This window comes from Salmo salar, chromosome 20 (genome assembly GCF_965601325.2).
Source record: "Salmo salar chromosome 20, fSalSal1, whole genome shotgun sequence".
Lineage (NCBI taxonomy): Eukaryota > Metazoa > Chordata > Actinopteri > Salmoniformes > Salmonidae > Salmo > Salmo salar.
In genome coordinates this window covers 60,563,253-60,588,338 of record NC_138310.1, presented here as the reverse complement: position 1 = coordinate 60,588,338, position 25,086 = coordinate 60,563,253, and the positions used below count along the sequence as shown (strand labels likewise).

The 25,086-nt window shown below is 48.6% G+C and overlaps 1 protein-coding gene across 1 annotated transcript in view; it reads left to right on the top strand.

Annotated features, from left to right (window-relative positions):
* The window catches only part of LOC106580990 (protocadherin-16), a 237,761-nt gene that overhangs the window by 193,166 nt on the left and 19,509 nt on the right, over positions 1–25,086 (top strand). The window contains exons 5-18 of the mRNA XM_045703726.2: positions 469–705; positions 4,345–4,964; positions 5,503–5,646; positions 5,847–6,123; positions 7,134–7,321; positions 7,480–7,576; positions 7,811–7,968; positions 11,907–12,392; positions 14,556–14,919; positions 20,876–21,115; positions 22,135–22,260; positions 23,552–23,761; positions 23,886–24,181; positions 24,448–24,698. Coding sequence (XP_045559682.2) covers positions 469–705; positions 4,345–4,964; positions 5,503–5,646; positions 5,847–6,123; positions 7,134–7,321; positions 7,480–7,576; positions 7,811–7,968; positions 11,907–12,392; positions 14,556–14,919; positions 20,876–21,115; positions 22,135–22,260; positions 23,552–23,761; positions 23,886–24,181; positions 24,448–24,698 — 3,694 coding nt within the window. The remainder of the gene's footprint in view (positions 1–468; positions 706–4,344; positions 4,965–5,502; positions 5,647–5,846; positions 6,124–7,133; positions 7,322–7,479; positions 7,577–7,810; positions 7,969–11,906; positions 12,393–14,555; positions 14,920–20,875; positions 21,116–22,134; positions 22,261–23,551; positions 23,762–23,885; positions 24,182–24,447; positions 24,699–25,086) is intronic.

Here is a 25,086-nt window from a genome sequence, read left to right as displayed (position 1 = left end):
AGGTTGGTGCTTTTTTTTGTATTTTAGTATTTTTTTTATTTTTACCCTTTTTCTCCTCAATTACGTGGTAGTTTGGTGGTTACAGTAGTTAGTCTTGTCTCATCGTTGCAACTCCCGTACGAACTCGGGAGAGGCGAAGGTCGAGAGCCGTGCGTCCTCAGAAACACAACCCAACCAAGTCACACTGCTTCTTGACACAATGCCCACTTAACCCGGAAGCCTGCAGCATCAAGGTGTCGAAGGAAACACCGTATACCTGGCGACCGTGTCAGCGTGCACTGCGCCCGGCCCGCCACAGGTGTCGCTAGTGCGCGATGGGACAAGGACATCCTTGCCGGCCAAACCCTCCCCTAACCCGGACGACGCTGTGTGTACAGTATGTGTGTGTCCGTCCTCATGTCTCTGTGTGTGTGTATTTGGAGCTGTGTCTGACCTTGACCACTGTGTTTTGTGTCCTTTCTCCGCCAGGTGTGATCTCCCTGTCCCGATCGCTGCATGGCAAGGCCAACACGGTGATCCCCATGGTGGTTTCAGCCCAGGACGGAGGGGGTCTGGTAGCACTGGTCAACGCCCGGGTCAACATCAGTGTGGTGGCAGGCCTGGTGGCGCCCCCTGTGTTCGAACACAGCCAGTACAGCTTCACTGTGTCTGAAGACGTATTGCGAGGGACTGAGGTTGGCATCGTACAGGCCATCAGTAATAACGGTGGGTGTGACTTGGAATTGGAACTTATGATTGGTTAAGGACTGATAACATCTGTTTAAAAGCATGCATGTTTGTGTGGGGTGGGTATATGTGTGTGTGTGTGTGTGTGTGTGGGGGGGGTGTGTATGTGTGTGGGGGGGTATGTGTGTGTGTGTGGGGGGGGGGGTGTGTGGGGGGTGTGTGGGTAGGTGTGGGGGGGGGGGGGGTATGTGTGTGTGTGGGGGGGTATGTGTGGGCAGTATGTGCTGAAAGGACTCACTGGGGTGTTCTGTGCTTCCTGTACCAATTGTCCAAATAGGCAGTGAGCCACTGTACACACCTAGTTTAGAAATCACATTAATCACAAATTCCATCCCAGCACATTGTTTTTATAATCATTACTTTGGATATTTAGGGCTCTGTCGTAGTGTAAAAGACTTGACAAATGACTGAGGGGGGAGTATATTGTAACTGAAGTGGTCTCTGTCTGGTCCTGGTCTCCTCGTCTGGAGTGGCTCTGGATCTTGTCAACTCGCTTCAAAAGATACAAATAAACTCCCACACACACAATGGCATCTGTATTCACTGTCACCAACCAGCTCCAAGTTCGTAACAAAAAGGGAGACAACGTGGAGATATATTTATTAACTAAAGTAAACTAAATACAATTAACAATGGTGTGTGTAATCAGTAGTGTAAGGGAGTGGTTGCGTGCATAAATGTGATAATGAGGGGTGTTGAAAGGTGCCAACGCAAATAAACAAAACAGCCACAACCAAAATCTATCAGTGTGTCTGCATGGAGAGAGTCTCCCCAATGAATGGGGAAGAGGTGTATTTATACTGGGACACACCCGAGTCCAGGTGTCCCATTTCGCTGACAACCCTCCCGGCTCCGCCCCCGACATCCTATTAAGGAAAACAAGAGCAAATAGAAAGAATTCGCCTCACCCCCCCATAAAACCGGGGACCAACAAGGACCCCGGAACACCATACCAGCCTCTGCGTCCCAAATTGACCCAGCCTCTGTGTCCCAAATTGACGAGGGGGTACATGTTCACACTTCCACTTGCCCCAGCCAACCTCGTTCCCCCATAGCTCAGCAACCGTTGTGCACAGGAAGCAACCTTTAAGAGGAAAGAAGAAAACGAGACCAGAAGGGAACAGACAAGAGCGACAGAACAGGACAATACCAAACAATGGTCAGTCACATAAACATTCAGGAACAGGGTGAACAAGAGAGCGGGTCAGCAACAAGCTCCAACGAGAAGAACATCTCAGGGTCCTTCTCATTAAATTAAACATCAACATAACAGAATTTTAGACGTTTATCACTAATTTCAACCTTATAGTGTTCAGCGATCTTCAACAGCTGTTCTTTAGTACATAATTCTAACAGTTCCTCTGATGGAAAGTGAATGAACTCATCTCCATTAGATGCCATAGTCAGAAGTAAATCATAAAAAAATTATCTCGCTCCTCCCCTCTGCTGAGCACACCAGACCGGACCACAACAAGAGAACTGCCAATCACACTGGGCACCACAGCAGAGAGATGAGATACATATGGAGCTTCCCCAAAACCTACAGTAACTCAACCCTAGTCTTCGTGCAGATTTGCGGTGGGTAATTACGCACTGTAGCCTGCTGGCAAGGAAATGTACCCCCCAGCACGCTGGCAGATTCCCCGAAGCCACGGATGTGCCCCCGAGACAACTGCTCAGTCCACAGACACCACACAAAAACAACAAACAAAATAACCATGCCCAACGTATTCCAAAGTGAAACACATCGCTAAGCCTAACAGAGGAAAAAGAAAGGCTATAGCTCCAGGTAGTAAGTGTCACTACCCTACCCAAATCTCCCACTGAGGTACACAGCCGATTGTACTCACCTTCTCAGACCGATGTCCCAACAGCAAGTAGAGCAAGAGTCTCCAGCCTGGGCAAGGGCCTGGAAACTAACCAATGTACTCTCTCCAACGCAGCACACAACCAACTATCCACCGCAGTGGCAAGTTTACCAAACAAACAAAGGCAACCAACACTGGGCACCAAACATTACAACTCAAACAAGCTGTAACAAAAAATGCAAACAAAGCACCTACAGAGTTTAACATTAACTCCACGTTTTCTCCCAAAGACAATACCTTCAAGATCCCGGACGAGCCCAAACACAATACCTTCAAGATCCCGGACGAGCCCAAACACAATACCTTCAAGATCCCGGACGAGCCTAAACACAATACCTTCAAGATCCCGGACGAGCCCAAACACAATACCTTCAAGATCCCGGACGAGCCCAAACACAATACCTTCAAGATCCCGGACGAGCCCAAACACAATACCTTCAAGATCCCGGACGAGCCCAAACACAATACCTTCAAGATCCCGGACGAGCCCAAACACAATACCTTCAAGATCCCGGACGAGCCCAAACACAATACCTTCAAGATCCCGGATGAACTCCCACTTGTCACGAACCAGCTCCAAGTTCGTAACAAAAAGGGAGACAATGTGGAGATATATTTATTAACTAAAGTAAACTAAATACAATTAACAATGGTGTGTGTAATCAGTAGTGTAAGGGAGTGGTTGCGTGCATAAATGTGATAATGAGGGGTGTTGAAAGGTGCCAACGCAAATAAACAAAACAGCCACAACCAAAATCTATCAGTGTGTCTGCATGGAGAGAGTCTCCCCAATGAATGGGGAAGAGGTGTATTTATACTGGGACACACCCGAGTCCAGGTGTCCCATTTCGCTGACAACCCTCCCGGCTCCGCCCCCCGACATCCTATTAAGGAAAACAAGAGCAAAGAGAAAGAATTCGGCAGACAGAGCGGAAGGGTCGTCACATCAGACACATGCACTAACTCATGCACACACCCACACAGAAATACACTCATACACATACATTCATGCTACTATACACACACATCACAAATGCTACTGCCAGACTCTTATTATGATTGCTAAATACTGCACAAATAAAACACTTGTCCCCCAATCCCCCCTTCTGCAATACACGTGTAAATATTGGACTATAAATTGTGCCTTCCTGTATTATACTTTTATGATCTTTTTTTAACCCCTTTTTCTCCCCAATTTCATGGTATCCAATTGGTAGTTACAGTCTTGTCTCATCACTGTAACTCCCGTACGGACTCGGGAGAGGCGAAGGTCGAGAGCTGTGCGTCCGCCGAAACACAACCCAGCCAAGCCGCACTGCTTCTTGACACAATGCCCACTTAACCCGGAAGCCAGCCGCACCAATGTGTCGGAGGAAACACCGTACACCTGGCGACCGTGTCAGCGTGCACTGCGCTCGGCCCGCCACAGGAGTCGCTAGTGCGCGATGGGACAAGGACATCCCTGCCGGCCAAACCCTCCCCTAACCCGAACGACGCTGGACCAATTGTGCACTGCCCCATTGGTCTCCCGGTCGCGACAGAGCCTGGACTTGAACCCAGAATCTCTGGTGGCAAAACTAGCACTGCGATGCAGTGCCTTAGACCACTGCGGCACTCAGGAGGTGTTGTTGCATTGTTGAGAAGGAACCTGCAAGTATGCATTTCGTTGGACAGTGTATACCATGTGTATCCTGTACATACAGGATAATAATAATACATTAAACTTGAAACTTCCCCTGTCTGTTCCCAGGCGTTCCCAGTAAGGACATCCTGTACAGCATCTCCTCTGGAGACCCTGCTGGCTACTTCACCGTGGACCCAGAGAGCGGAGCCCTGCGGACCAGCCTTCCCCTGGACCACGAGGCCCAGCCTTCTCTAACCCTGGAGCTCCAGGCTCGTAGCGGCAGCCCCCCTGCCTTCGGTCAGACCCACGTCCACATCACCATCCAGGACATCAACGACAACACCCCTGTCTTCCTGCCCTCCTCTTCTGAGTCTCTCCTCCTCCCGGAGCACACAGGGATGGGGACCATGGTCTACCGCGTCCAGGCCCAAGACCGGGACTCCGGTATCAATGGCCAGGTGACCTTTGACCTTTCCTCCACCGCAACCTCAAGCGGAGGTCAAAGAACCTTTTCCATGGAGCGCAGCACGGGGGAGATCCGGCTGGTTGGCGAGCTGTCGTACGACGTAACGCCACGCTATGACCTGACGGTGACAGCTAAAGATGGTGGTGCTCCCCAGCTGAGCTCTACCATGATGCTTGTGGTGCACGTCCAGGCGGAGAATGACCAAGGTCCCGTGTTCGACACCCTGACCTATCGCGTGGAGCTGAGGGAGAACACGCCGCTCAGCACACGCTTCCTACAGGTATGTTCAGTAGATTGTTCAACTAACTGTCAACAACATTTCAACTAACTATTCCTAACCGTAACCCCAGCAAGCTGTTATGTATCAACAGAGTTGCAGTTGATAGGTTGTTGATAGTTTGAGTATCTGTAGATCGTCTACAGGGAACTATCCAAATAATGTGCAAACCTTTATCGTCACCAAGAGGAAAACTGTCTTGGAAACAATTCTGCTGTATATAAGAAAATGATATTGAGGGCGGGTTTCCCAGACCCAGACTACAGTAATCCTATCCTGGAATAGAAACAATTAGAATTTCCATTGAAATGGTTATGTTTTCCAAAATAGGCTTCATCTGTATCCGGGTAACCGTACCAATATCTGCTACACTTCATGTATACTGTTCATCTACAGGTTGAAAGGGGAACATTGTCTTGGACATATTTTGCTGTATATAACAATAGACATAATATCTCACATATCAAACCGAACGGTCAGTTCTCTGATGTTTTGGCTGTATATGTATTTTTGATTAAGTACTTAATTCATCCATCTACAGGTGCGAGCTCTGAGCCGGGACACTACGGGTTCAGGCTCCTCCTCTCCACTGGCGTTCCACCTGAGACCTGACGGAGACGCAGCAGGGTTTGGCATCGCAGTAGACAGCGGCTGGCTGTTTGTGAAGAGCGCCCTGGACAGAGAGGTGAGGGACATGTGACAGGAAGATATATGAACCTTTCCAGACCCGCACACTGAATGCTCCTTTAAGCCACTTTGATTGACATTGATCATGTAGATCTCATTCATGTTGACATTAGACTTCTTTACAGACCTGAAAACATCTGACTAACTTTCATTTATAATGTAATGTCCCTTTAATGTGCATCCATGACCTTTGCCCAGGTGAAGGACATGTACATGTTGATGGTTCTGGCCACGGCGGGCCACGGGCAGCTGAAGAAGACAGGCAGTGCCACGGTGAGAGTGTCGGTGACCGATGAGAACGACAACTCTCCCCGTCTGATCCAGGCGAGGGCTTTCCTGGCCGTGAGAGAGAACCTTCCAGTGGGTTCAGGTTTCGGGCGGGTGTTGGCTACAGACCGCGACACGGGCCTCAACGGCAGGCTCAGTTACAGACTCCTACACCCAGACAGACACTTCCAGATCAACTCACACACAGGTAGTTCAAAGACTGCTAATGAATGGAATAAAGAAAGATACACTGAGTGTACAAAACATTAAGAACACCTTCCTAATATTGAGTTACACTCGAAAGTGTTCCACAGGGATGCTGGCCCATGTTGACTCCAATGCTTCCCACTGTTTTATCAAGGTTGGGTGGATGTCCTTTGGGTAGTGGACTATTCTTGATACACACGGGAAACTGTTGAGCATGAAAAACCCAGCAGCGCTGCAGTTCTTGATAAAAATCGGTGCGCCTGGCACCTACTACCATACGCCGTTCAATGGCACTTTGTCTTGCTCATTCACCCTCTGAATGGCACACATACACAATCCATGTTTCAATTGTCTCAAGGCTTAACAATCCTTCTTTAACCTGTCTCCTCCCCTTCATCTACACTGATTGAAGTGGATTTAACAAGGGACATCAATAAGGGATCACAGCTTTCACCTGGTCACCTGGTCTATGTTTTGTACACTCAGTGTTTAACAACTTTATATTTACCATAGGCACTTCAGACACACAACACTACAGTTTACATGGCCATTCATCCTGACTCCTTCTCCTACTGCAGACCCCTGGCCTTTCCTTGGCCTGTCCTTGGCCTGTCCCTGGCCTGTCCCTGGCCTGTCCCTGGCCTGTCCCTGGCCTGTCCCTGGCCTGTCCCTGGCCTGTCTGTTCTCTGTGATAGTAAATCAGGTTATCTGCAGTGTTGAGGGTCCTGCTGGGCCCTAATTGGCCTGCTGTGACTGTGGGACTGTGTGTAGCTGCTCGCCTGGGGCTGATCATTCTAACCTCCACTGCAGCTGTTCAGGTTCCTGCCATGCCTTTGTGTGTGTATGTGTGCGTTTGTGTATGTTTGTGGGTGCGTGTGTGCATGTGTGTGTTTGTGTGTGATCAAAGACTACTGTCTCTCCCTTTAATTTGTCTTCATTACTCCTCTCCCTCCTATCTCTCTCTTTCTCTCTCCCTCCTCCATCCCTGTGTCCTCTCCCTCTCTCCCTCAGGTGAGATCAGTACCCGTGTAGGTCTGGACAGGGAACAACAGAGTAGTTACCAGGTGTTGTTGGTGGTTCAGGATGGAGGTACTCCCCCGCGCAGCGCTACAGGGACAGCCTTTATCACCGTCCTGGATGAGAACGACAACACTCCCTCCTTCAGACACAGCCAGCCTGGCAGAGGACTGACCATGCAGGTAATACTGAGGCTGCGTCTCAAATGGCACCTTATTCTATATATTATACATTACTTTTGACCAGGGCCCTTAGAGGATGGGATCTTACATGATATGTTAGTGGTCAGCGTTGAGAAGAAAACAAAGTCACCGTTTTATCTTATGCTTTCCTTCTGTAGGTGATGGAGGGTCAGGCGTCAGGTCTACTGCTGGGGAAAGTACAGGCCAATGACCCTGATGAGGGAGAGAACGGCACTGTGTACTACTCCATGTCAGGTGAGAGAGGGATGGAAGGAGGGAGGGAGGGAGAGAGAGGGAGGGAGGGATTGTGTGTGAGTTAATGATTGAAGATTACATTTTGTTAATGCTATTTTCTGCCATTGAGTGATTATGTGAGGAATGCATTGTTTTCTTCTGGCATTGTTTCCAAAAAGACTCTGTAACAATTTATATCTGCACTTCTCACTCACTCTTTCACTCTCTTTTTCTCCCTCCCTCCCTCCTCTACAGGTCCCAGAGCAGAGCGTTTCTCTCTGAACCCTACTACAGGTGAACTGCGTTCCTCCTCTCCTCTGAGTCGCTCTGACAGAGCTGAGTACAGCTTCACTGTGACCGCCACTGACCGAGGCCAGCCATCTCACAGCTCTACCTGTACACTACACATACAGGTAAGACCCCTACCTCCTAACCCCTAGCCCCTACCTCCTTCCCTCTCACAGCGCTACCTGTACACTACACATACAGGTAAGACCCCTAGCCCCTACCTCCTTCCCTCTCACAGCGCTACCTGTACACTACACATACAGGTAAGACCCCTACCTCCTAACCCCTAGACCCTACCTCCTTCCCTCTCACAGCGCTACCTGTAAACTACACATACAGGTAAAACCCCTAGCCCCTACCTCCTTCCCTCTCACAGCGCTACCTGTAAACTACACATACAGATGAGAGCTCTGCCTCAGATTGCTATCTCCTATGTCATATACCCTATCTACTATCCCCTACCACCTTCCTTCTCACTGATCTAGCTGTATCCTAATAGTAAAGGTCAGAAAACTACTAGATCAACACCTATCTATCAAATATCCCACATTAAACTAAAGTACTGAGAAAAGTACTAAGTCAAACTTGCTCTTGATGTCTGGCTCCTCACAACAAAGTTGTTCCAAATAGACATGTCAAGCTGAGTTCTGACAACCTTCCCTCCTTTTCCACCCTCCTTTATCCTCCTCTGTGACTTTTCAAAAGGGGAATTTCTCTTTGAGTAAAAGATGGAAAACTAGGTATGAATCAAGTGCTCCCATCTGGCCCATGATGATCACCAGCTGTGATTCCTCTGATCAAGGCCATACTGAATGACTTCAACACTTTTAATACAGTAGCCCCGCTTCAATACAACACCACCTGGGATGTGCACCCACATAAAATACATCATTCAAGTTAATTTAATTAATATTTAATGTACAACTAAATAGTGACCGGCCAGGCTAGCACAATGGAAGGAACTCTGTAGCTGTAAATCCAATGTGCATCCCAAATGACACCCTATTCCCTGTATGGTGCACTTCTTTTGACCAGTGCCCTATGTAGGGAATGGGTGCCATTTGGAACACAGACCCAGAATCTTTAAGGTTCCAGGAAAATAGAAGGGTCTTGTAATGGCTGCAGTAAAACAGCTTCGCTGGGTTACTTTTTTCTAAAAATGTTTCCTTCCCTCATTTCTCCTGTTCTTCTGATGTAAGAATGTGAGTAATAATTAGTGTGTAATAGGATTAAACAGGGTTGTGTTGTTCTTGTCTGTTGACGCGTTTCTATCACGTCATCATTTCAGACCCTCACACCGTCCAAGACAAGTACAGCAGTAGGGAAAGGATATGATCTCACTAATTCTAACGATTGGTAACGCTCAATTTGCCGCCTAATGTGGAGTTAATTCACAGTTTGTCATATTATGTTTCATAAAGAGCATGGGCTGTTTAGTGACTGCCAACATAGTGGTGCTGTATAGTGTAACTGGTTTATCGAGGTATTGTAGGCTGTAATGAATTAAGCATCAACAAGGATTTGTTGAGAAGAAAAATGGATAAGCGCACAAAACTATTTTATTTTCCTTCCTCTCTCTCTTTCTATCTCTCTCTCTCTCTCTCTCTCTCTGTCTCGCTCAGATCTTTAAACCCTGTGACTCCATCCCCTGCTTAGAGCTGAACTGAAAAACAGGATTATTAGAACAATGTGTCATATGTGTAACTTCTGGTGCCTGTTTCCATACGAAGGGAGCGATGCGTCAAAGCCGAGGTCTTTCATGTTCTTCTGATTGGTCATCAAGGGAGGTGTAAAAACAGTACTGTAGACGACCGAGCCCTGCCTGCTGCAGCGAGATCTGAAAGATCACAAAAATGTCCTTTTCCGATTATTATTACTTGTATCCTTTATTATTTTTCCTGGCAGTGACATGCCTATCTGTTTAAATGTGATTAGCGCTAGCAGTTTGTAAAAAAAACTCTTAAAACGTTCAGTTTCTTTTATTCCTAATGATGAAATAGAGTTGGTTGAAATCTGTTCCTGGTTCACAGCGTCCTGTTTAATATTTTGATTCTTTAGTGTTGTATTGGAAAATGTAGCTCCAACTGCCACTAGGTATTATAAAGATCATTATTAGGCACATTCAGTACATTCGGAAAGTATTCAGACCCCTTGAATATTTCCACCCTGTTACGTTACAGCCTTATTCTAAAATAGATTCAATATTTTTTTTACCCCATCAATTTACACATAATGACAAAGCAAAACAGGTTTTTAGAAATTTGCAAAAATTAAATAAAAATACCTTATTTATATAAGAATTCAGACCCTTTGCTATGAGACTCGAAATTGAGCTCAGGTGCATCCTGATTCCATTGATCATCCTTGAGATGTTTCTACAACTTGATTGGAGTCCACCTGTGGTAAATTCAATTGATTGAACATTATTTGTAAAGGCAAACCCCTGTCTATATAAGGTCCCACAGTTGACAGTGCATGTCAGAGTATAAAACAAGCCATGAGGTCGAAGGAGTTGTCCGTAGATCTCCGAGACAGGATTGTGTCAAGGCACAGATCTGGGGAAGGATACCAAAAAATGTCTGCAGCGTTGAAGGTCCCCAAGAACACAGTGGCCTCAATCATTCTTAAATGGAAGAAGTTTTGAACCAAGACTCAAGACTCTTCCTAGAGTTGGCCGCCCGGGCCAAACTGAGCAATCGTGGGAGAAGGGCCTTAGTCAGGGGGGTGACCAAGAACCCGATGGTCACTCTGACAGAGCTCCAGAGTTCCCTTGTGGAGATGGGAGAATCTTCCAGAAGGACAACCATCTCTGAAGCAGTCCACCAATCAGGCCTTTATGGTAGAGTAGCCAGACGGAAGCCACTCCTCAGTAAAAGGCACATGACAGCCCGCTTGGAGTTTGCCAAAAGGCACCTAAAGGACTCTCAGACCATGAGAAACAAGATTCTCTGGTCTGATGAAACCCGAGATTTAACTCTTTGGCCTGAATGCCAGCACGTCTGGAGGAAACCTGGCACCATCCCTACGGTGAAGCATGGTTGTGGCAGCATCATGCTGTGGGGATGTTTTTCAGCAGCACTTGTCAGGATCGAGGGAAAGATGAACGGAGCAAAGTACACAGAGATCCTTGATGAAAACCTGCTCCAGATCGCTTAAGAGCGCAGACTCAGGCGAAGGTTCACCTTCCAACAGGACAACGACCCTAAGCACATAGCCAAGACAACGCAGGAGTGGCATTTGGACAAGTCTCTGAATGTCCTTGAGTGGCTCAGCCAGAACCCGGACTTGAACCCATCCAAATATCTCTGGGAAGACCTGAAAATAGCTGTGCAGCGACGCTCCCCATCCAACCTGACAGAGCTTGAGAGGATCTGCAGAGAAGAATGGGAGAAACTCCCCAAATGCAGGTGTGCCAAGCTTGTAGCATCATACCCAAGAAGAATCAAGGCTGTAATCGCTGCCAAAGGTGCTTCAACAAAGTACTGAGTAAAGGGTGTGAATACTTATGTAAAAGTGATATTTCAGTTTTATTTAATTTCTAAATTTGCAAACAAATCTAAAAACCAGTTTTTTCTTTGCCATTATGGGTTATTGTGTGTAGATTGATGAGGGAGATTTAAAACAAATCCATTTTAGATTAAGGCTGTAACGTAACAAAATGCGGAAAAAGTGAAGGGGTCTGAATACTTTCCGAATGCCCTGTAGCATGAGTTTGCTGACTGTTGATATACAGCTATCTTGCTAAATTGATTATCATTAACTGTCATGATATTCATAGTTGCTAATAATGTCCCTCAACAGTTAATAGATTGTTTGGAGATCCCAGTTATATGAAACATTGATTAGCTAGCTACTAATTTCGTCCTCCAGCCGGCTCTCCCAATTGAGCCTGGTGATGAAGTTAGCTAGCTACAAGCTTTTATTTATACATATATATTGAATTATATATTGAATAAATTGATGATATACAGTATGCTAACCACATCCCTGTCTGTCTGACCGTAGGTCCTGAGTGGTGTATTGAGGATATATGCTTACCAAATTCCAATCTCTCTGTCCACAGGTCCAGAGTGCGAGCAGAGTTCCTTCCAAAGCCAACTCCCTCTCCATGTCCTTCAACTCCGTCGAGGAGGCCACACCAGGCTCTATGATTGGCTCTGTGAGGTCACATGATGGCTTTGAGCTCCCTGAGGCTGGTCAGGTGACCTACACGGTGGTGGGTGGGTCAGACCGAGACGGAACGTTCATGGTGGACCGTCAGACAGGTGACGTGTACCTGGCGAGGGAGCTGGATTACGAGCGCTCCGCCCGCTACACACTACAGATAGAGGTGGACGACTTCTCCAAGACGTTACCCAGCAGCCACCTGGTGCAGCTGGACATCGAAGTGGAGGACAGCAACGACCATGCACCCCGCTTTCCGGAGGACCCCGTTACCGTGGTGATACCTGAGAACATGGAGCCTGGGGCGTCCATCTACACCTTCCAGGCCTCGGACCAGGACGGATCAGGGCCCAACAGCCTGCTGACCTACTCCATCCTGCACCAGGTAGGGTTAGGAGGTTAGGGTTAGGAGTAGTGATGCACCGATCTTACATTTTTGGCCGATACCAATATCCAATATTTTCATTGCCAAAAAAAAACTATACCGATAACCGATATTTAACATTTGAGTGGCCTTTTAAGCATTCTAGTACAGTTAAATAGTTAATACACACACATGGACGCAGCTGTCTAAGGCATCTCATCTCAGTGCAAAAGGCGTCACTACAGTCCCTGGTTCGAATCCAGGCTGTATCACATCCGGGAGTACCATAGGGCGGTGCACAATTGGCCCAGCGTCATCCGGGCCGTCATTGTAAATAAGAATTTGTTCTTAACTGGTTTGCCTAGTTAAATAAAGGTTACACACACACACACACACACACACACACACACACACACACACACACCCACACTGACCAAAAAGTTATTTTGTTGGCATTTACGTATGTCCCCATTACCAGTAAAACATAATCAAAATCTATTTCTTTCACTTACTTGCTGTGTTGTTTCGTTCATTTGTTCAGTCTCAACTAGGATTTCATCATACATGTCAAGCAGTGAAGTTTCAGCTCTGTCTGTCTGTGGCCTTCTCTTCCTCGGTGCACACTGTCACTGTGTCCATTTCCATCTTGTCCAGCTGTATGTAACATTTCACGTAAACCCCGTTTCTTGTCTGCAGCGAAGTAGCGGTTCTTGTACCTAGCATCGAGCATGGTGGCGACACAGTAAAGAGAGAATGCCACCGAATCGCTTGTTCACAGCCTGTGTCGCTAGTTTTGTTGAGCAGGCGTTTCAATGCCATGACAGAGGGTATCACATCTGCTGCAGGCGCAGTTGATACGTTTTTTGTTCGATGAGTCACTTGTTTGATTGGAGCTAGCTAGTGTGTTCATGTTTCCAAGTTTCAAACATGTTCTCAAATGCCATTGAAATGGCAGCAGTGGTATGACAACCAGCACATTCATGAGCATGAAATATGACTTTCCTCAGTACAAAATCCTCGACGACCCACTGTGCTGTCAGACTCAGCATGCTCATGGGGCTGACATCGCTGGTCTAAATGTCAGTCGTGAATCTAATAGTAGTGACGCCCATAGCAAGTAGCTTATGGATGTGCGTTTCAAAAATACTGTGCAACTCCGGTAGGGCAACATCTGAAAAATAGCGCACTTGGTAACGTTAGTATGTACCGCTGCTCGACCAGTCAGCGAAAGCCAACATCACCCACGACAGAGAATTGTTGATTGTCAAGGTCAATGAATTCCATTATCTTGTTGTTAATGGATTTCGCCTTTGAGTTTTTCACTGACATTTTCTTACTCTTTCAAATGACTACTCGACTTGTTGACTGCTCGATCCACACAGCAGACATTGTGGGCTAGGTTATGAATGCTGTGTTGCACGTGTAGCGCAAAATTTTATGTGGCGTCATTACGTCATGTAACTACGTTATATAGCTATGCACGTCAGCTTTGACATCGGTTTTGCACATCGGCATTAAACTAGACATCAGGCCGATGTTGATATTGGCATTTTTAGATAATATCGTCTGATTCCGATATCTTCACCGATATATTGTGCATCCCTAGTTAGGGGGTTAGGGTTAGGAGGTTAGGGTTAGGAGGTTAGGGTTAAGACCCACAGGTTAGAGAAGCAAATCAGTAACAGGAACGTTGCTGTTTCAAATTCCAGACCAGTCGTGAAAGTTGGAGATGAACTCACTGGCAAATAGACCATCACCTGCCATTGTGCCCTTGAGCAAGGCACCTAACCCCATAAACTAGCGGTTTAGGGAGTAGAGCAGAAGAATGATTTATCTCTGCAAATGGATTAATAAAGTTATGTTCTCTTCTCCTCTGTTTCAGTACCCTGGACTAATAAAGTTATATTTATTCTAGTCTGTTTCAGTACCCTGGACTAATAAAGTTATATTTATTCTAGTCTGTTTCAGTACCCTGGACTAATAAAGTTATATTTATTCTAGTCTGTTTCAGTACCTGGACTAATAAAGTTATATTTATTCTAGTCTGTTTCAGTACCCTGGACTAATAAAGTTATATTTATTCTAGTCTGTTTCAGTACCCTGGACTAATAAAGTTACATTATATTCTAGTCTGTTCCAGTACCTTGGACTAAAAACATTGTATTTAATTATACTATGTTCCAGTACCCTGACCTCACTGACCTCCTGGCCCTTGACCCTTCCACTGGCGTCCTGACCCTGGCGCAGGAACTGGACCATGAGGTCACTTCCTCCCTTATCCTGGTCGTCCAGGCAACAGACTCCGCCCTGAACGCCAGCCAACGGCGCTGGGGCTCGGTGACGGTGAGGGTGTTTGTGACAGATGAGAATGACAACGCTCCAGTGTTCAGCTCGCCATCCGCGGTTAGCGTCATGGAGGACCAGCCTGTGGGCTTCGTGGTTCTCTACGTTGTGGCGCGAGATGCCGACCAGGGGGAGAACGGACGGGTCAGCTACTTCATCGAGACTGGCAACGCTGGAGGGACGTTCAGCCTCAACCCTAATACTGGTGGGTCATGTAAACAACTCCTAGTATAATGAAAGTGGTTTGGAAGCTCAAAGAAAAGGTAACCTAGTCTGAGACCTGAAGAGATTTGTTAGCTCCCCAATCTAATGCCTAAGTTTTAGCTCAGCTGGATATCACAGCCTTGTGGCACACAGACAACCGGGTTAAAACCTGGTCGGTAACACTGGCATGCATTATTGTTTTCTCACCAGAACAATCATGTAGTTACCAGCTGTGCTGTGAACACATGGTGTGATGTCAGAAGGCCATTGGTACCACATTCCCAGCTTCCATGTGGTTGGGTCTGTGAGAGAGTCTCATAAGTTTCAACCTATAATCAGGCCCCAGCAAATTTAAAACAGTATAAACAGGGACGTGTGAAGAGATGTCGTGTGAGAGACGAATCAGAGTTAACGAAGTTACCCCGGTACATTGGGTAGGCCTGTCTACCTGAGCGCTAAGCTCTACCACAACCAACACTACTGTAACAAATAACACCGCTGTAAGTAACCATCCAGCTATCTGGCCTCAGTTTAACAACTTTTTCCACAGCAGAAGGCCGCAGCAAGGAGAGGCTGGCAGTAAACACACACTGCTAGACACGCAACGGGCAGGGCTGCCGTGCTGTGCTGAGATTACACACACACACACACCAGGCCTGCCGTGCAGTGCTGAGATTAGGGCTTCCCTCTCCTTCTCATTACCTGGCCCTGGGAGCAGAGGACGAGAGAGGGCACAGCACTGACTCATTTCAGATTCATGCTTTAATGAGCCGCAACCGTCAAAGAGAGAGTGAGGCGGGAGGAGAAGGAAGGAGGAGGGGGGTGTTGGTTCTGTTTTAAGTTGTTGGGTTTGTTGTTTTCTCTCAGGATCTCCGTACGCTCTGAGATAACTAGCCCCTGAGCCTTTAGTATGGTCAGAGTTAGTGGCTGGAATAGTTTCAGCCGCTGTGACTCCTCAGTGATCCCATCCTAAGCCTGGTCACTAACAGCACATGGGTAGGAGGAGGGGAGAGAGAGAGAGAGGGAGAAAAAGAGAGAGAGAAACATGGAAAACCTATTTTGGATGTTTCCAATTCCAGTCTGTTTGGCTTACGTATATGCATGGTTGTATTATAGTAGAGCAGTCACAGTTCTAAAGACTGGGGTGAACTAAGGTAAAGGGGCGGCAGGGTAGCCTAGTGGTTAGAGCGTTGGACTAGTAACCGAAAGGTTGCAAGTTCAAATCCCCGAGCTGACAAGGTACCAATCTGGCTCCCACTGTTCCTAGGCCGTCATTGAAAATAAGAATTTGTTCTTAACTGACTTGCCTAGTTAAAATAAGTAAAAGAAGATGTTTCCTTGCTCTCACATGTTTTTTCTCATGTTAGACACTATTAGTTTCTTCTATTAATCAAATGAGTCTAGGGAACAGCGTCGTCTTACACAAGTTGATGAAAAAGAACAATGAAAAACTTTCAGGGGCGGATTCTCAGACCTAGATCAAGCCATCTATAAGGACAAAAAGATCATCCCATACAGAACGCTCAACACACGTAGTTGGATGTAATATTTCCATTGAGCCCAGAGGAGGGGGAGTTAGGAGACACCCATCCTCCACCCAGAAGGATCCAAGGTTTCCATGATCTGTAGTAGGCTTCTCCTACACAGCTCCCTGTTGTGCTGGTGTATTGAGAACATAACCAAAACAGAATGTATAGAGATGGGGCCGTTTCTCCTGTCATCATAGACCCTGGCCTGGGCTGGTTGGCAGGACAGGACAGGAGCAGACCAGGTGGTCAGAGGATTAACTCATGATATTAACTGTCATTATACTGTCTAACTACATTTACGTTTACATTTACGTCATTTAGCAGACGCTCTTATCCAGAGCGACTTACAAATTGGTGCATTCACCTTATGATATCCAGTGGAACAACCACTTTACAATAGGGGGGGGGGGGGGGGGGGGGGTTAGAAGGATTACTATATCCTATCCCAGGTATTCCTTAAAGAGGTGGGGTTTCAGGTGTCTCCGGAAGGTGGTGATTGACTCCGCAGGCCTGGTGTCGTGAGGGAGCTTGTTCCACAGTTTTGACTGGGCTGAGCGGGAACTGTGCTTCCGCAGAGGTAGGGGCCAGCAGGCCAGAGGTGGATGAACGCAGTGCCCTTGTTTGGGTGTAGGGACTGATCAGAGCCCGAAGGTACGGAGGTGCCGTTCCCCTCACAGCTCCGTAGGCAAGCACCATGGTCTTGTAGCAGATGCGAGCTTCAACTGGAAGCCAGTGGAGTGTGCGGAGGAGCGGGGTGACGTGAGAGAACTTGGGAAGGTTGAACACCAGACGGGCTGCGGCATTCTGGATGAGTTGTAGGGGTTTAATGGCACAGGCAGGGAGCCCCGCCAACAGCGAGTTGCAGTAATCCAGACGGGAGATGACAAGTGCCTGGATTAGGACCTGTGCCGTACTCTGCGAATGTTGTATAGCATGAACCTACAGGATCGGGTCACCGCCTTGATGTTAGCGGAGAACGACAGGGTGTTGTCCAGGGTCACGCCAAGGCTCTTAGCACTCTGGGAGGAGGACACAATGGAGTTGTCAACCGTGATGGCGAGATCATGGAACGGGCAGTCCTTCCCCGGGAGGAAGAGCAGCTCCGTCTTGCCGAGGTTCAGCTTGAGGTGGTGATCCGTCATCCACAGTGATATGTCTGCTAGACATGCAGAGATGCGATTCGCCACCTGGTTATCAGAAGGGGGAAAGGAGAAGATTAATTGTGTGTCGTCTGCGTAGCAATGATAGGAGAGACCATATGAAGATATGACAGAGCCAAGTGACTTGGTGTATAGCGAGAATAGGAGAGGGCCTAGAACTGAGCCCTGGGGGACACCAGTGGTGAGAGCATGTGGTGCGGAGGCGGATTCTCGCCACGCACCTGGTAGGAGCGACCTGTCAGGTAGGACGCAATCCAAGAGTGAGCCGCGCCGGAGATGCCCAACTCGGAGAGGGTGGAGAGGAGGATCTGATAGTTCACAGTATCAAAGGCAGCAGATAGGTCTAGAAGGATGAGAGCAGAGGAGAGAGAGTTAGCTAACTACCTGCATAGCTGGATCCAGTTCAAGATGGGCACCACACACACACGCATATCTGCACGCACGCACACACACACACACACACACACACATATATATATATACACACACACACACACACACACACACACACACACACACACACACACACACACACACACACACACACACACACACACACACACACACACACATATATACTGAAACCATATTAAGATGGCCGCCCTCTCTCTGTGACACACCTGATAGATCTTGACAGCTTCCTGTTTTTATCCTCATGGCCGACCATGGGGTTCCTTGGTTCCTGATTGGTGGGCGAGGGGTGGAGCCGGGGTCAACGTGTCTCACACACCACAGGAAAGCCCAGAAGACCAAACAGCAAATAGTGTGTGCGTGTAGGTGTTATCAAAGTCTCAAAAGAGGGACTGAGTCACACACACATGCAGTTGTAATCGCTCCTTTAATGGTTCCCAGCAGTCTGAGGTCGTATTTTTTGTTGGTGTTTTGTTTCTGCCTAGGCTTTCATGGGAATAGATCCACACACACACAGATGACAGGGTGGACTGGGTGGACAGGGTGGGTGGGTGTAAGTAAGTAAAGCTCTTGGCAAGGAGCAACGCTTGGCCTCCGACGGAGAGGGAGGAATGACTGATGAAAGAGAGAAGAGAAGTGAAGCTAGCTGTGAAAGCTGAAGCTAGCGGAGTGGTGAAGCTGGCAGTGAAATTTTAAGCTCGCAGTGAAAGTTGAAGCTAGCGGAGTGTTGAAGCTACCAGTAAATGTTGAAGCTAGCAGAGAAGTGAAGCTTGCAGTAGAAGTTGAAGCTAGCAGAGTTGTGCTGGACAGAGAGCATGGGGACCTTTTTAAAGGGTGTGACTGCACACTAGGTAGGGAGAGGGACTGGCTGAATCTGTGTCCCAAATAGCACCTTGTATCCCAGCTAAGTTCACTACTTTTGACCAGGGCCTATAAGGCCCTCTCCACTCCCTAGGCTCTCTCTTCATCCTGGAATCTGTATCATCTCCTCTCCTCCACCCCAAGCTCCTTCTCTAACCCCTCTCCTCTCCTCCACCCCAGGCTCCTTCTCTAACCCCTCTCCTCCACCCCAGGCTCCCTCTATAACCCCACTCCTCTCCTCCACCCCAGGCTCCCTCTCTAACCCCTCTCCTCTCCTCCACCCCAGGCTCCCTCTCTAACCCCTCTCCTCTCCTCCACCCCAGGCTCCCTCTCTAACCCCTCTCCTCCACCCCCAGGCTCCCTCTTTAACCCCTCTCCTCTCCTCCAGGCTCCCTCTCTAACCCCTCTCCTCCAGGTTCCCTCTCTAACCCCTCTCCTCCACCCCAGGCTCCCTCTCTAACCCCTCTCCTCCACCCCCAGGCTCCCTCTCTAACCCCTCTCCTCTCCTCCAGGCTCCCTCTCTAACCCCTCTCCTCCAGGCTCCCTCTCTAACCCCTCTCCTCTCCTCCAGGCTCCCTCTCTAACCCCTCTCCTCCACCCCCTGGCTCCCTCTCTAACCCCTCTCCTCCACCCCCAGGCTCCCTCTCTAACCCCTCTCCTCCACCCCCAGGCTCCCTCTCTAACCCCTCTCCTCCACCTCCAGGCTCCCTCTCTAACCCCTCTCTTCTCCTCCAGGCTCCCTCTCTAACCCCTCTCCTCTCCTCCAGGTTCCCTCTCTAACCCCTCTCCTCCAGGCTCCCTCTCTAACCCCTCTCCTCTCCTCCAGGTTCCCTCTCTAACCCCTCTCCTCTCCTCCACCCCAGGCTCCCTCTCTAACCCCTCTCCTCTCCTCCACCCCAGGCTCCCTCTCTAACCCCTCTCCTCTCCTCCACCCCAGGCTCCCTCTCTAACCCCTCTCCTCCACCCCCAGGCTCCCTCTCTAACCCCTCTCCTCTCCTCCAGGCTCCCTCTCTAACCCCTCTCCTCCAGGTTCCCTCTCTAACCCCTCTCCTCCACCCCAGGCTCCCTCTCTAACCCCTCTCCTCCACCCCCAGGCTCCCTCTCTAACCCCTCTCCTCTCCTCCAGGCTCCCTCTCTAACCCCTCTCCTCCAGGCTCCCTCTCCAACCCCTCTCCTCTCCTCCAGGTTCCCTCTCTAACCCCTCTCCTCCACCCCCTGGCTCCCTCTCTAACCCCTCTCCTCCACCCCCAGGCTCCCTCTCTAACCCCTCTCCTCCACCCCCAGGCTCCCTCTCTAACCCCTCTCCTCCACCTCCAGGCTCCCTCTCTAACCCCTCTCCTCTCCTCCAGGCTCCCTCTGTAACCCCTCTCCTCTCCTCCAGGTTCCCTCTCTAACCCCTCTCCTCTCCTCCAGGTTCCCTCTCTAACCCCTCTCCTCTCCTCCACCCCCAGGCTCCCTCTAACCCCTCTCCTCCAGGTTCCCTCTCCAACCCCTCTCCTCTCCTCCAGGTTCCCTCTCTAACCCCTCTCCTCCACCCCCTGGCTCCCTCTCTAACCCCTCTCCTCCACCCCCAGGCTCCCTCTCTAACCCCTCTCCTCCACCCCCAGGCTCCCTCTCTAACCCCTCTCCTCCACCTCCAGGCTCCCTCTCTAACCCCTCTCCTCTCCTCCAGGCTCCCTCTCTAACCCCTCTCCTCTCCTCCAGGTTCCCTCTCTAACCCCTCTCCTCTCCTCCAGGTTCCCTCTCTAACCCCTCTCCTCTCCTCCAGGTTCCCTCTCTAACCCCTCTCCTCTCCTCCACCCCCAGGCTCCCTCTAACCCCTCTCCTCCAGGCTCCCTCTCTAACCCCTCTCCTCTCCTCCAGGTTCCCTCTCTAACCCCTCTCCTCTCCTCTCCTCCAGGTTCCCTCTCTAACCCCTCTCCTCTCCTCCAGGTTCCCTCTCTAACCCCTCTCCTCTCCTCCAGGTTCCCTCTCTAACCCCTCTCCTCTCCTCCAGGTTCCCTCTCTATCCTGAAGCCCATTGACCGGGAGGAGCAGGTCCTGTTCAACCTGACCATTGTAGCCCAGGACCACGGGGTACCAGCGCTCTCATCCAGCCAGCTGCTGTCTGTCCAGGTCATCGATGTGAACGACCAGGTGCCCTGGTTCCAGGAGAACCAGTACCAAGCCCAGATTACAGAGAACCAGCCTGCAGGAACCACTGTTCTGGTGGTGTCGGCCTCCGACCTGGACCAAGGTGAGAGTGGCTTGAGCTCAGTAGGCTAACACAGGAGATCCCGTCGTTACATACATAGTATACAGCACTGACAAGCACATGACTGCATTACCTTCATCATATACAATATGTTATGGTGGCTTTCTTTATGACATAGTAATATACAAAGTACACATGATGACACGCAGTTCTTCTACATATTTGCTGTACTGTTTCTTTAAAACAATAGAACTCAGTGTCAGCCAGCAGAGCCTTTTGTTCTAAGTGTTGATCCTCCATGTGTTCAACGAATGTTTACATCATCAGCACCGTCAGTAACAGTTGCTTTTAATTGAAGACCGTGTTGGTGGACGGTGAGTGTGTGTGTCTGTCTGTGTGTGTGTGTGTGTGTGTGTTCACATTCCCCTGGAGTTAGTCAAGAGCACATAAACCAGAAGGATTATAAAGTTTCTCTCCAGGGTGATTAGTGGGGTAAGGTGATGGTGCCAGAGTCTTTCTCTGTTAGCACGCTATCACACACACACACACAACACAACACAACACACACACACACACACACAATCTCCTAGCCTCCGCCCGCCCCGTGCAGCCCAGCCACCCGCTTACACAGCAAAACCAACTATAAACAAATAAAAACAGGAATGATGCTGTGTTTGCTCTTTTAGGTGAGAAAAATAAGTTTCGTTTTTTTCGCAAACACTTATTTGCGAATGTTTTCAGAGCCCTGGGGTAGAGAGGGTTCAAAGTATAACATGACTGAATGGAATAGGACTCTGAAAAGTGTTCATTTGACTTGCACAGCCGGCTCCAATCCGTCTCCCTACCACATCCCCTTGGCCCTAACACTTTGATGTTTGCAAACTGTATCTGTAAGATGGAAGCTCCACCACTACTACGGTGTTAATACCTATTCAGACCCTTCCGATTTTCAGAACATTGAAGGGTAAGGGCCAAGGGGATGGTGTGGGCTGCTGACAGATAGTATTAGGGTTAGACTTCATATACTCCTTCTCTCTTTTTCTCTCTCTCTCTCTCTCCAGGTACCAACGGCCAGGTGACATATGGAGGCATCTCTGACGAGGGTTTTAGCATCCACTCAGCTACAGGTGTTATAACCACCACTAAAGCCCTGGACAGAGAGGCACAGGAACAATACACACTGACAGGTAACTGGCTCTGACCATAACATCTAACCCTGACCCTTAACCCGTAACCCCTCAGCCTAACTCCTGGCCCTAACCCTAACCCTGATCCTTAATCCTAATCCTAACCATTAAAGCCCTGGACAGAGAGGTCTAAAAACTGTACACTCTGACAGGTAACTGTCCCTTTATATGAGTAACCCACACTCTTAGAAAAAGGGGTTCCAAAAGGGTTCTTCGGCTGTCCTCATAGGAGAACCATTTTTGGTTCCAGGCAGAACCCTTTTTGGTTCCAGGTAGAACCCTCTGTAGAAGGGTTCTACATGGAACCAAAAATGGTTCTACCTAGAACCAAAAAGGGTACTTCCTGGAACCAAACATAGGTATTCAAAGCCCTGCCACACTGCTTTACAATAGAGGTATGATAGCCCTACCACACTGCTTTACAATAGAGGTATGATAGCCCTACCACACTGCTTTACAATAGCCCTACCACACTGCTTTACAATAGAGGTACGGTAGCCCTGACACACTGCTTTACAATAGAGGTATGATAGCCCTACCACACTGCTTTACAATAGAGGTATGATAGCCCTACCACACTGCTTTACAATAGCCCTGCCACACTGCTTTACAATAGAGGTACGGTAGCCCTGACACACTGCTTTACAATAGAGGTACGGTAGCCCTGACACACTGCTTTACAATAGAGGTACGGTAGCCCTGACACACTGCTTTACAATAGAGGTACGATAGCCCTGCCACACTGCTTTACAATAGAGGTACGATAGCCCTGCCACACTGCTTTACAATAGAGGTACGATAGCCCTGCCACACTGCTTTACAATAGAGGTACGATAGCCCTGCCACACTGCTTTACAATAGAGGTACGATAGCCATGACACACTGCTTTACAATAGAGGTACGATAGCCCTGCCACACTGCTTTACAATAGAGGTACGATAGCCCTGCCACACTGCTTTACAATAGAGGTACGATAGCCCTGCCACACTGCTTTACAATAGAGGTACGATAGCCCTGCCACACTGCTTTACAATAGAGGTACGATAGCCCTGCCACACTGCTTTACAATAGAGATAAATGAACAAGCCAACATTCCAAACTGGCCATGTTTTTCTAATTCTGTTTTTATGGGATACATGAGTGGTGCAATGGTAATGTTGGTGTTATTTTCTCTCCAGCTCTCTCTGTCTAAAATCTCTCTAAGAAACACAATATGATTTAGTTAATAAAAACATAAACTCTTTTAGACTGCTGAAGCCTTGTTTAATTCCTAATCTTCCCTTTTGTCCAGTGTATGCCCGAGACGGTGGTGTGCCTCCTAACTTTGCCCGGGCGTCAGTGAAGATCCAGGTGTTGGATGAGAATGACAACGCCCCAGCGTTCAGTAGACTGTACTACAGTCTGGAGGTGCCTGAGAACATGGAGCCTGTTGAGCTTTTCACCCTCAGAGCTATTGACCTGGACACTGGGGACAGCGGAGAGATGACCTACAAGATCACAAGTAAGAGCCAACTACTTGTAGATCACAGGAGTCCAATTTAATTCATAATTGACTGATTGATTGATCCTTTCGCCCCTCCTCCTCTCTTCCTCTTTCCTCCTCTGTTTCTCCCTCTGTCTTCTAGCGGGCGACCCATCAGGTGACTTCCATGTGGACAGGAAGTCAGGTGTTCTCTCCACCTCCAGACCACTGGACAGGGAACGTAGGGCCAGGTACAGTCTGACAGTGACAGCCCTTGACGGGGGCTCTCCAGCCCTGAGCAGCACAGCCACAGTAGAGGTCACTCTCCTGGATGTCAACGACCACAGCCCCCAGTTCACCAGCCCCAGCTACACCGCTGACCTCCCTGAGGATGTTTCTATTGGCTCCCTGGTGCTGGAGGTCTCTGCTACTGACCTGGACCAAGGGTCTAACAGCCAGGTACACAGACTGAAGTCATAGGCTGCGTCCCAAATTACACCCTAGTCCCTACATAGTGTACCACTTTTGACTAGAGACCTATGCCTCCTGAGCCCCCTGAACGTTTGCCAAATGTAGCATAACACTTTTGCCACCCCTTATGACATTTTGCTAACAAATGGAAGCCATCTATCTAGACCTTCAAAGGGTTAATGAAGGCCTCATTAAGCCATAAAAGTTATGTTACTTTTTGTAATCTAATCTACTGTAATCTGTTCTAATCCCAGGTGCTGTACTTCCTGTCGCGTGGCTCCCAGGGCATGTTCATCATTGACCAGCACACGGGGCATGTCATCACTGCTGCTCCGCTCGACCGGGAACGAACCACGTCGTACACTTTCGATGTCTGCGCCATAGACTCGTCCCACGCCAGCCCTCGCAACTCCACCGCCACGGTCACCGTGTATGTGCAGGACGTGAATGACAACGCTCCATTCTTCATCCAGGACCCCCTGGTCCTCAACATCTCAGCCTCCAGGTAGGTAGCCTAAAGGTTAGCGATGCAGGACAATGGCAGGAAGTTTGCTGATTCAAATCCCATGTCCGACAGGGAAGAATCTGGGTTGGACTGGGCTGGCATCTGGAAGGTTTATCTGTACAGTTTTGTCTTTCACATGTCTTCTTTGTTACAATTTAAATAAAACATTTATTAAAAGGTTTTTTGGCATGCCATCACCTACTGTTGTGTGTCTTAGATGCCATCACCTACTGTTGTGTGTCTTAGATGCCATCACCTACTGTTGTGTGTCTTAGATGCCATCACCTACTGTTGTGTGTCTTAGATGCCATCACCTACTGCTGTGTGTCTTAGATGCCATCACCTACTGTTGTGTGTCTTAGATGCCATCACCTACTGTTGTGTGTCT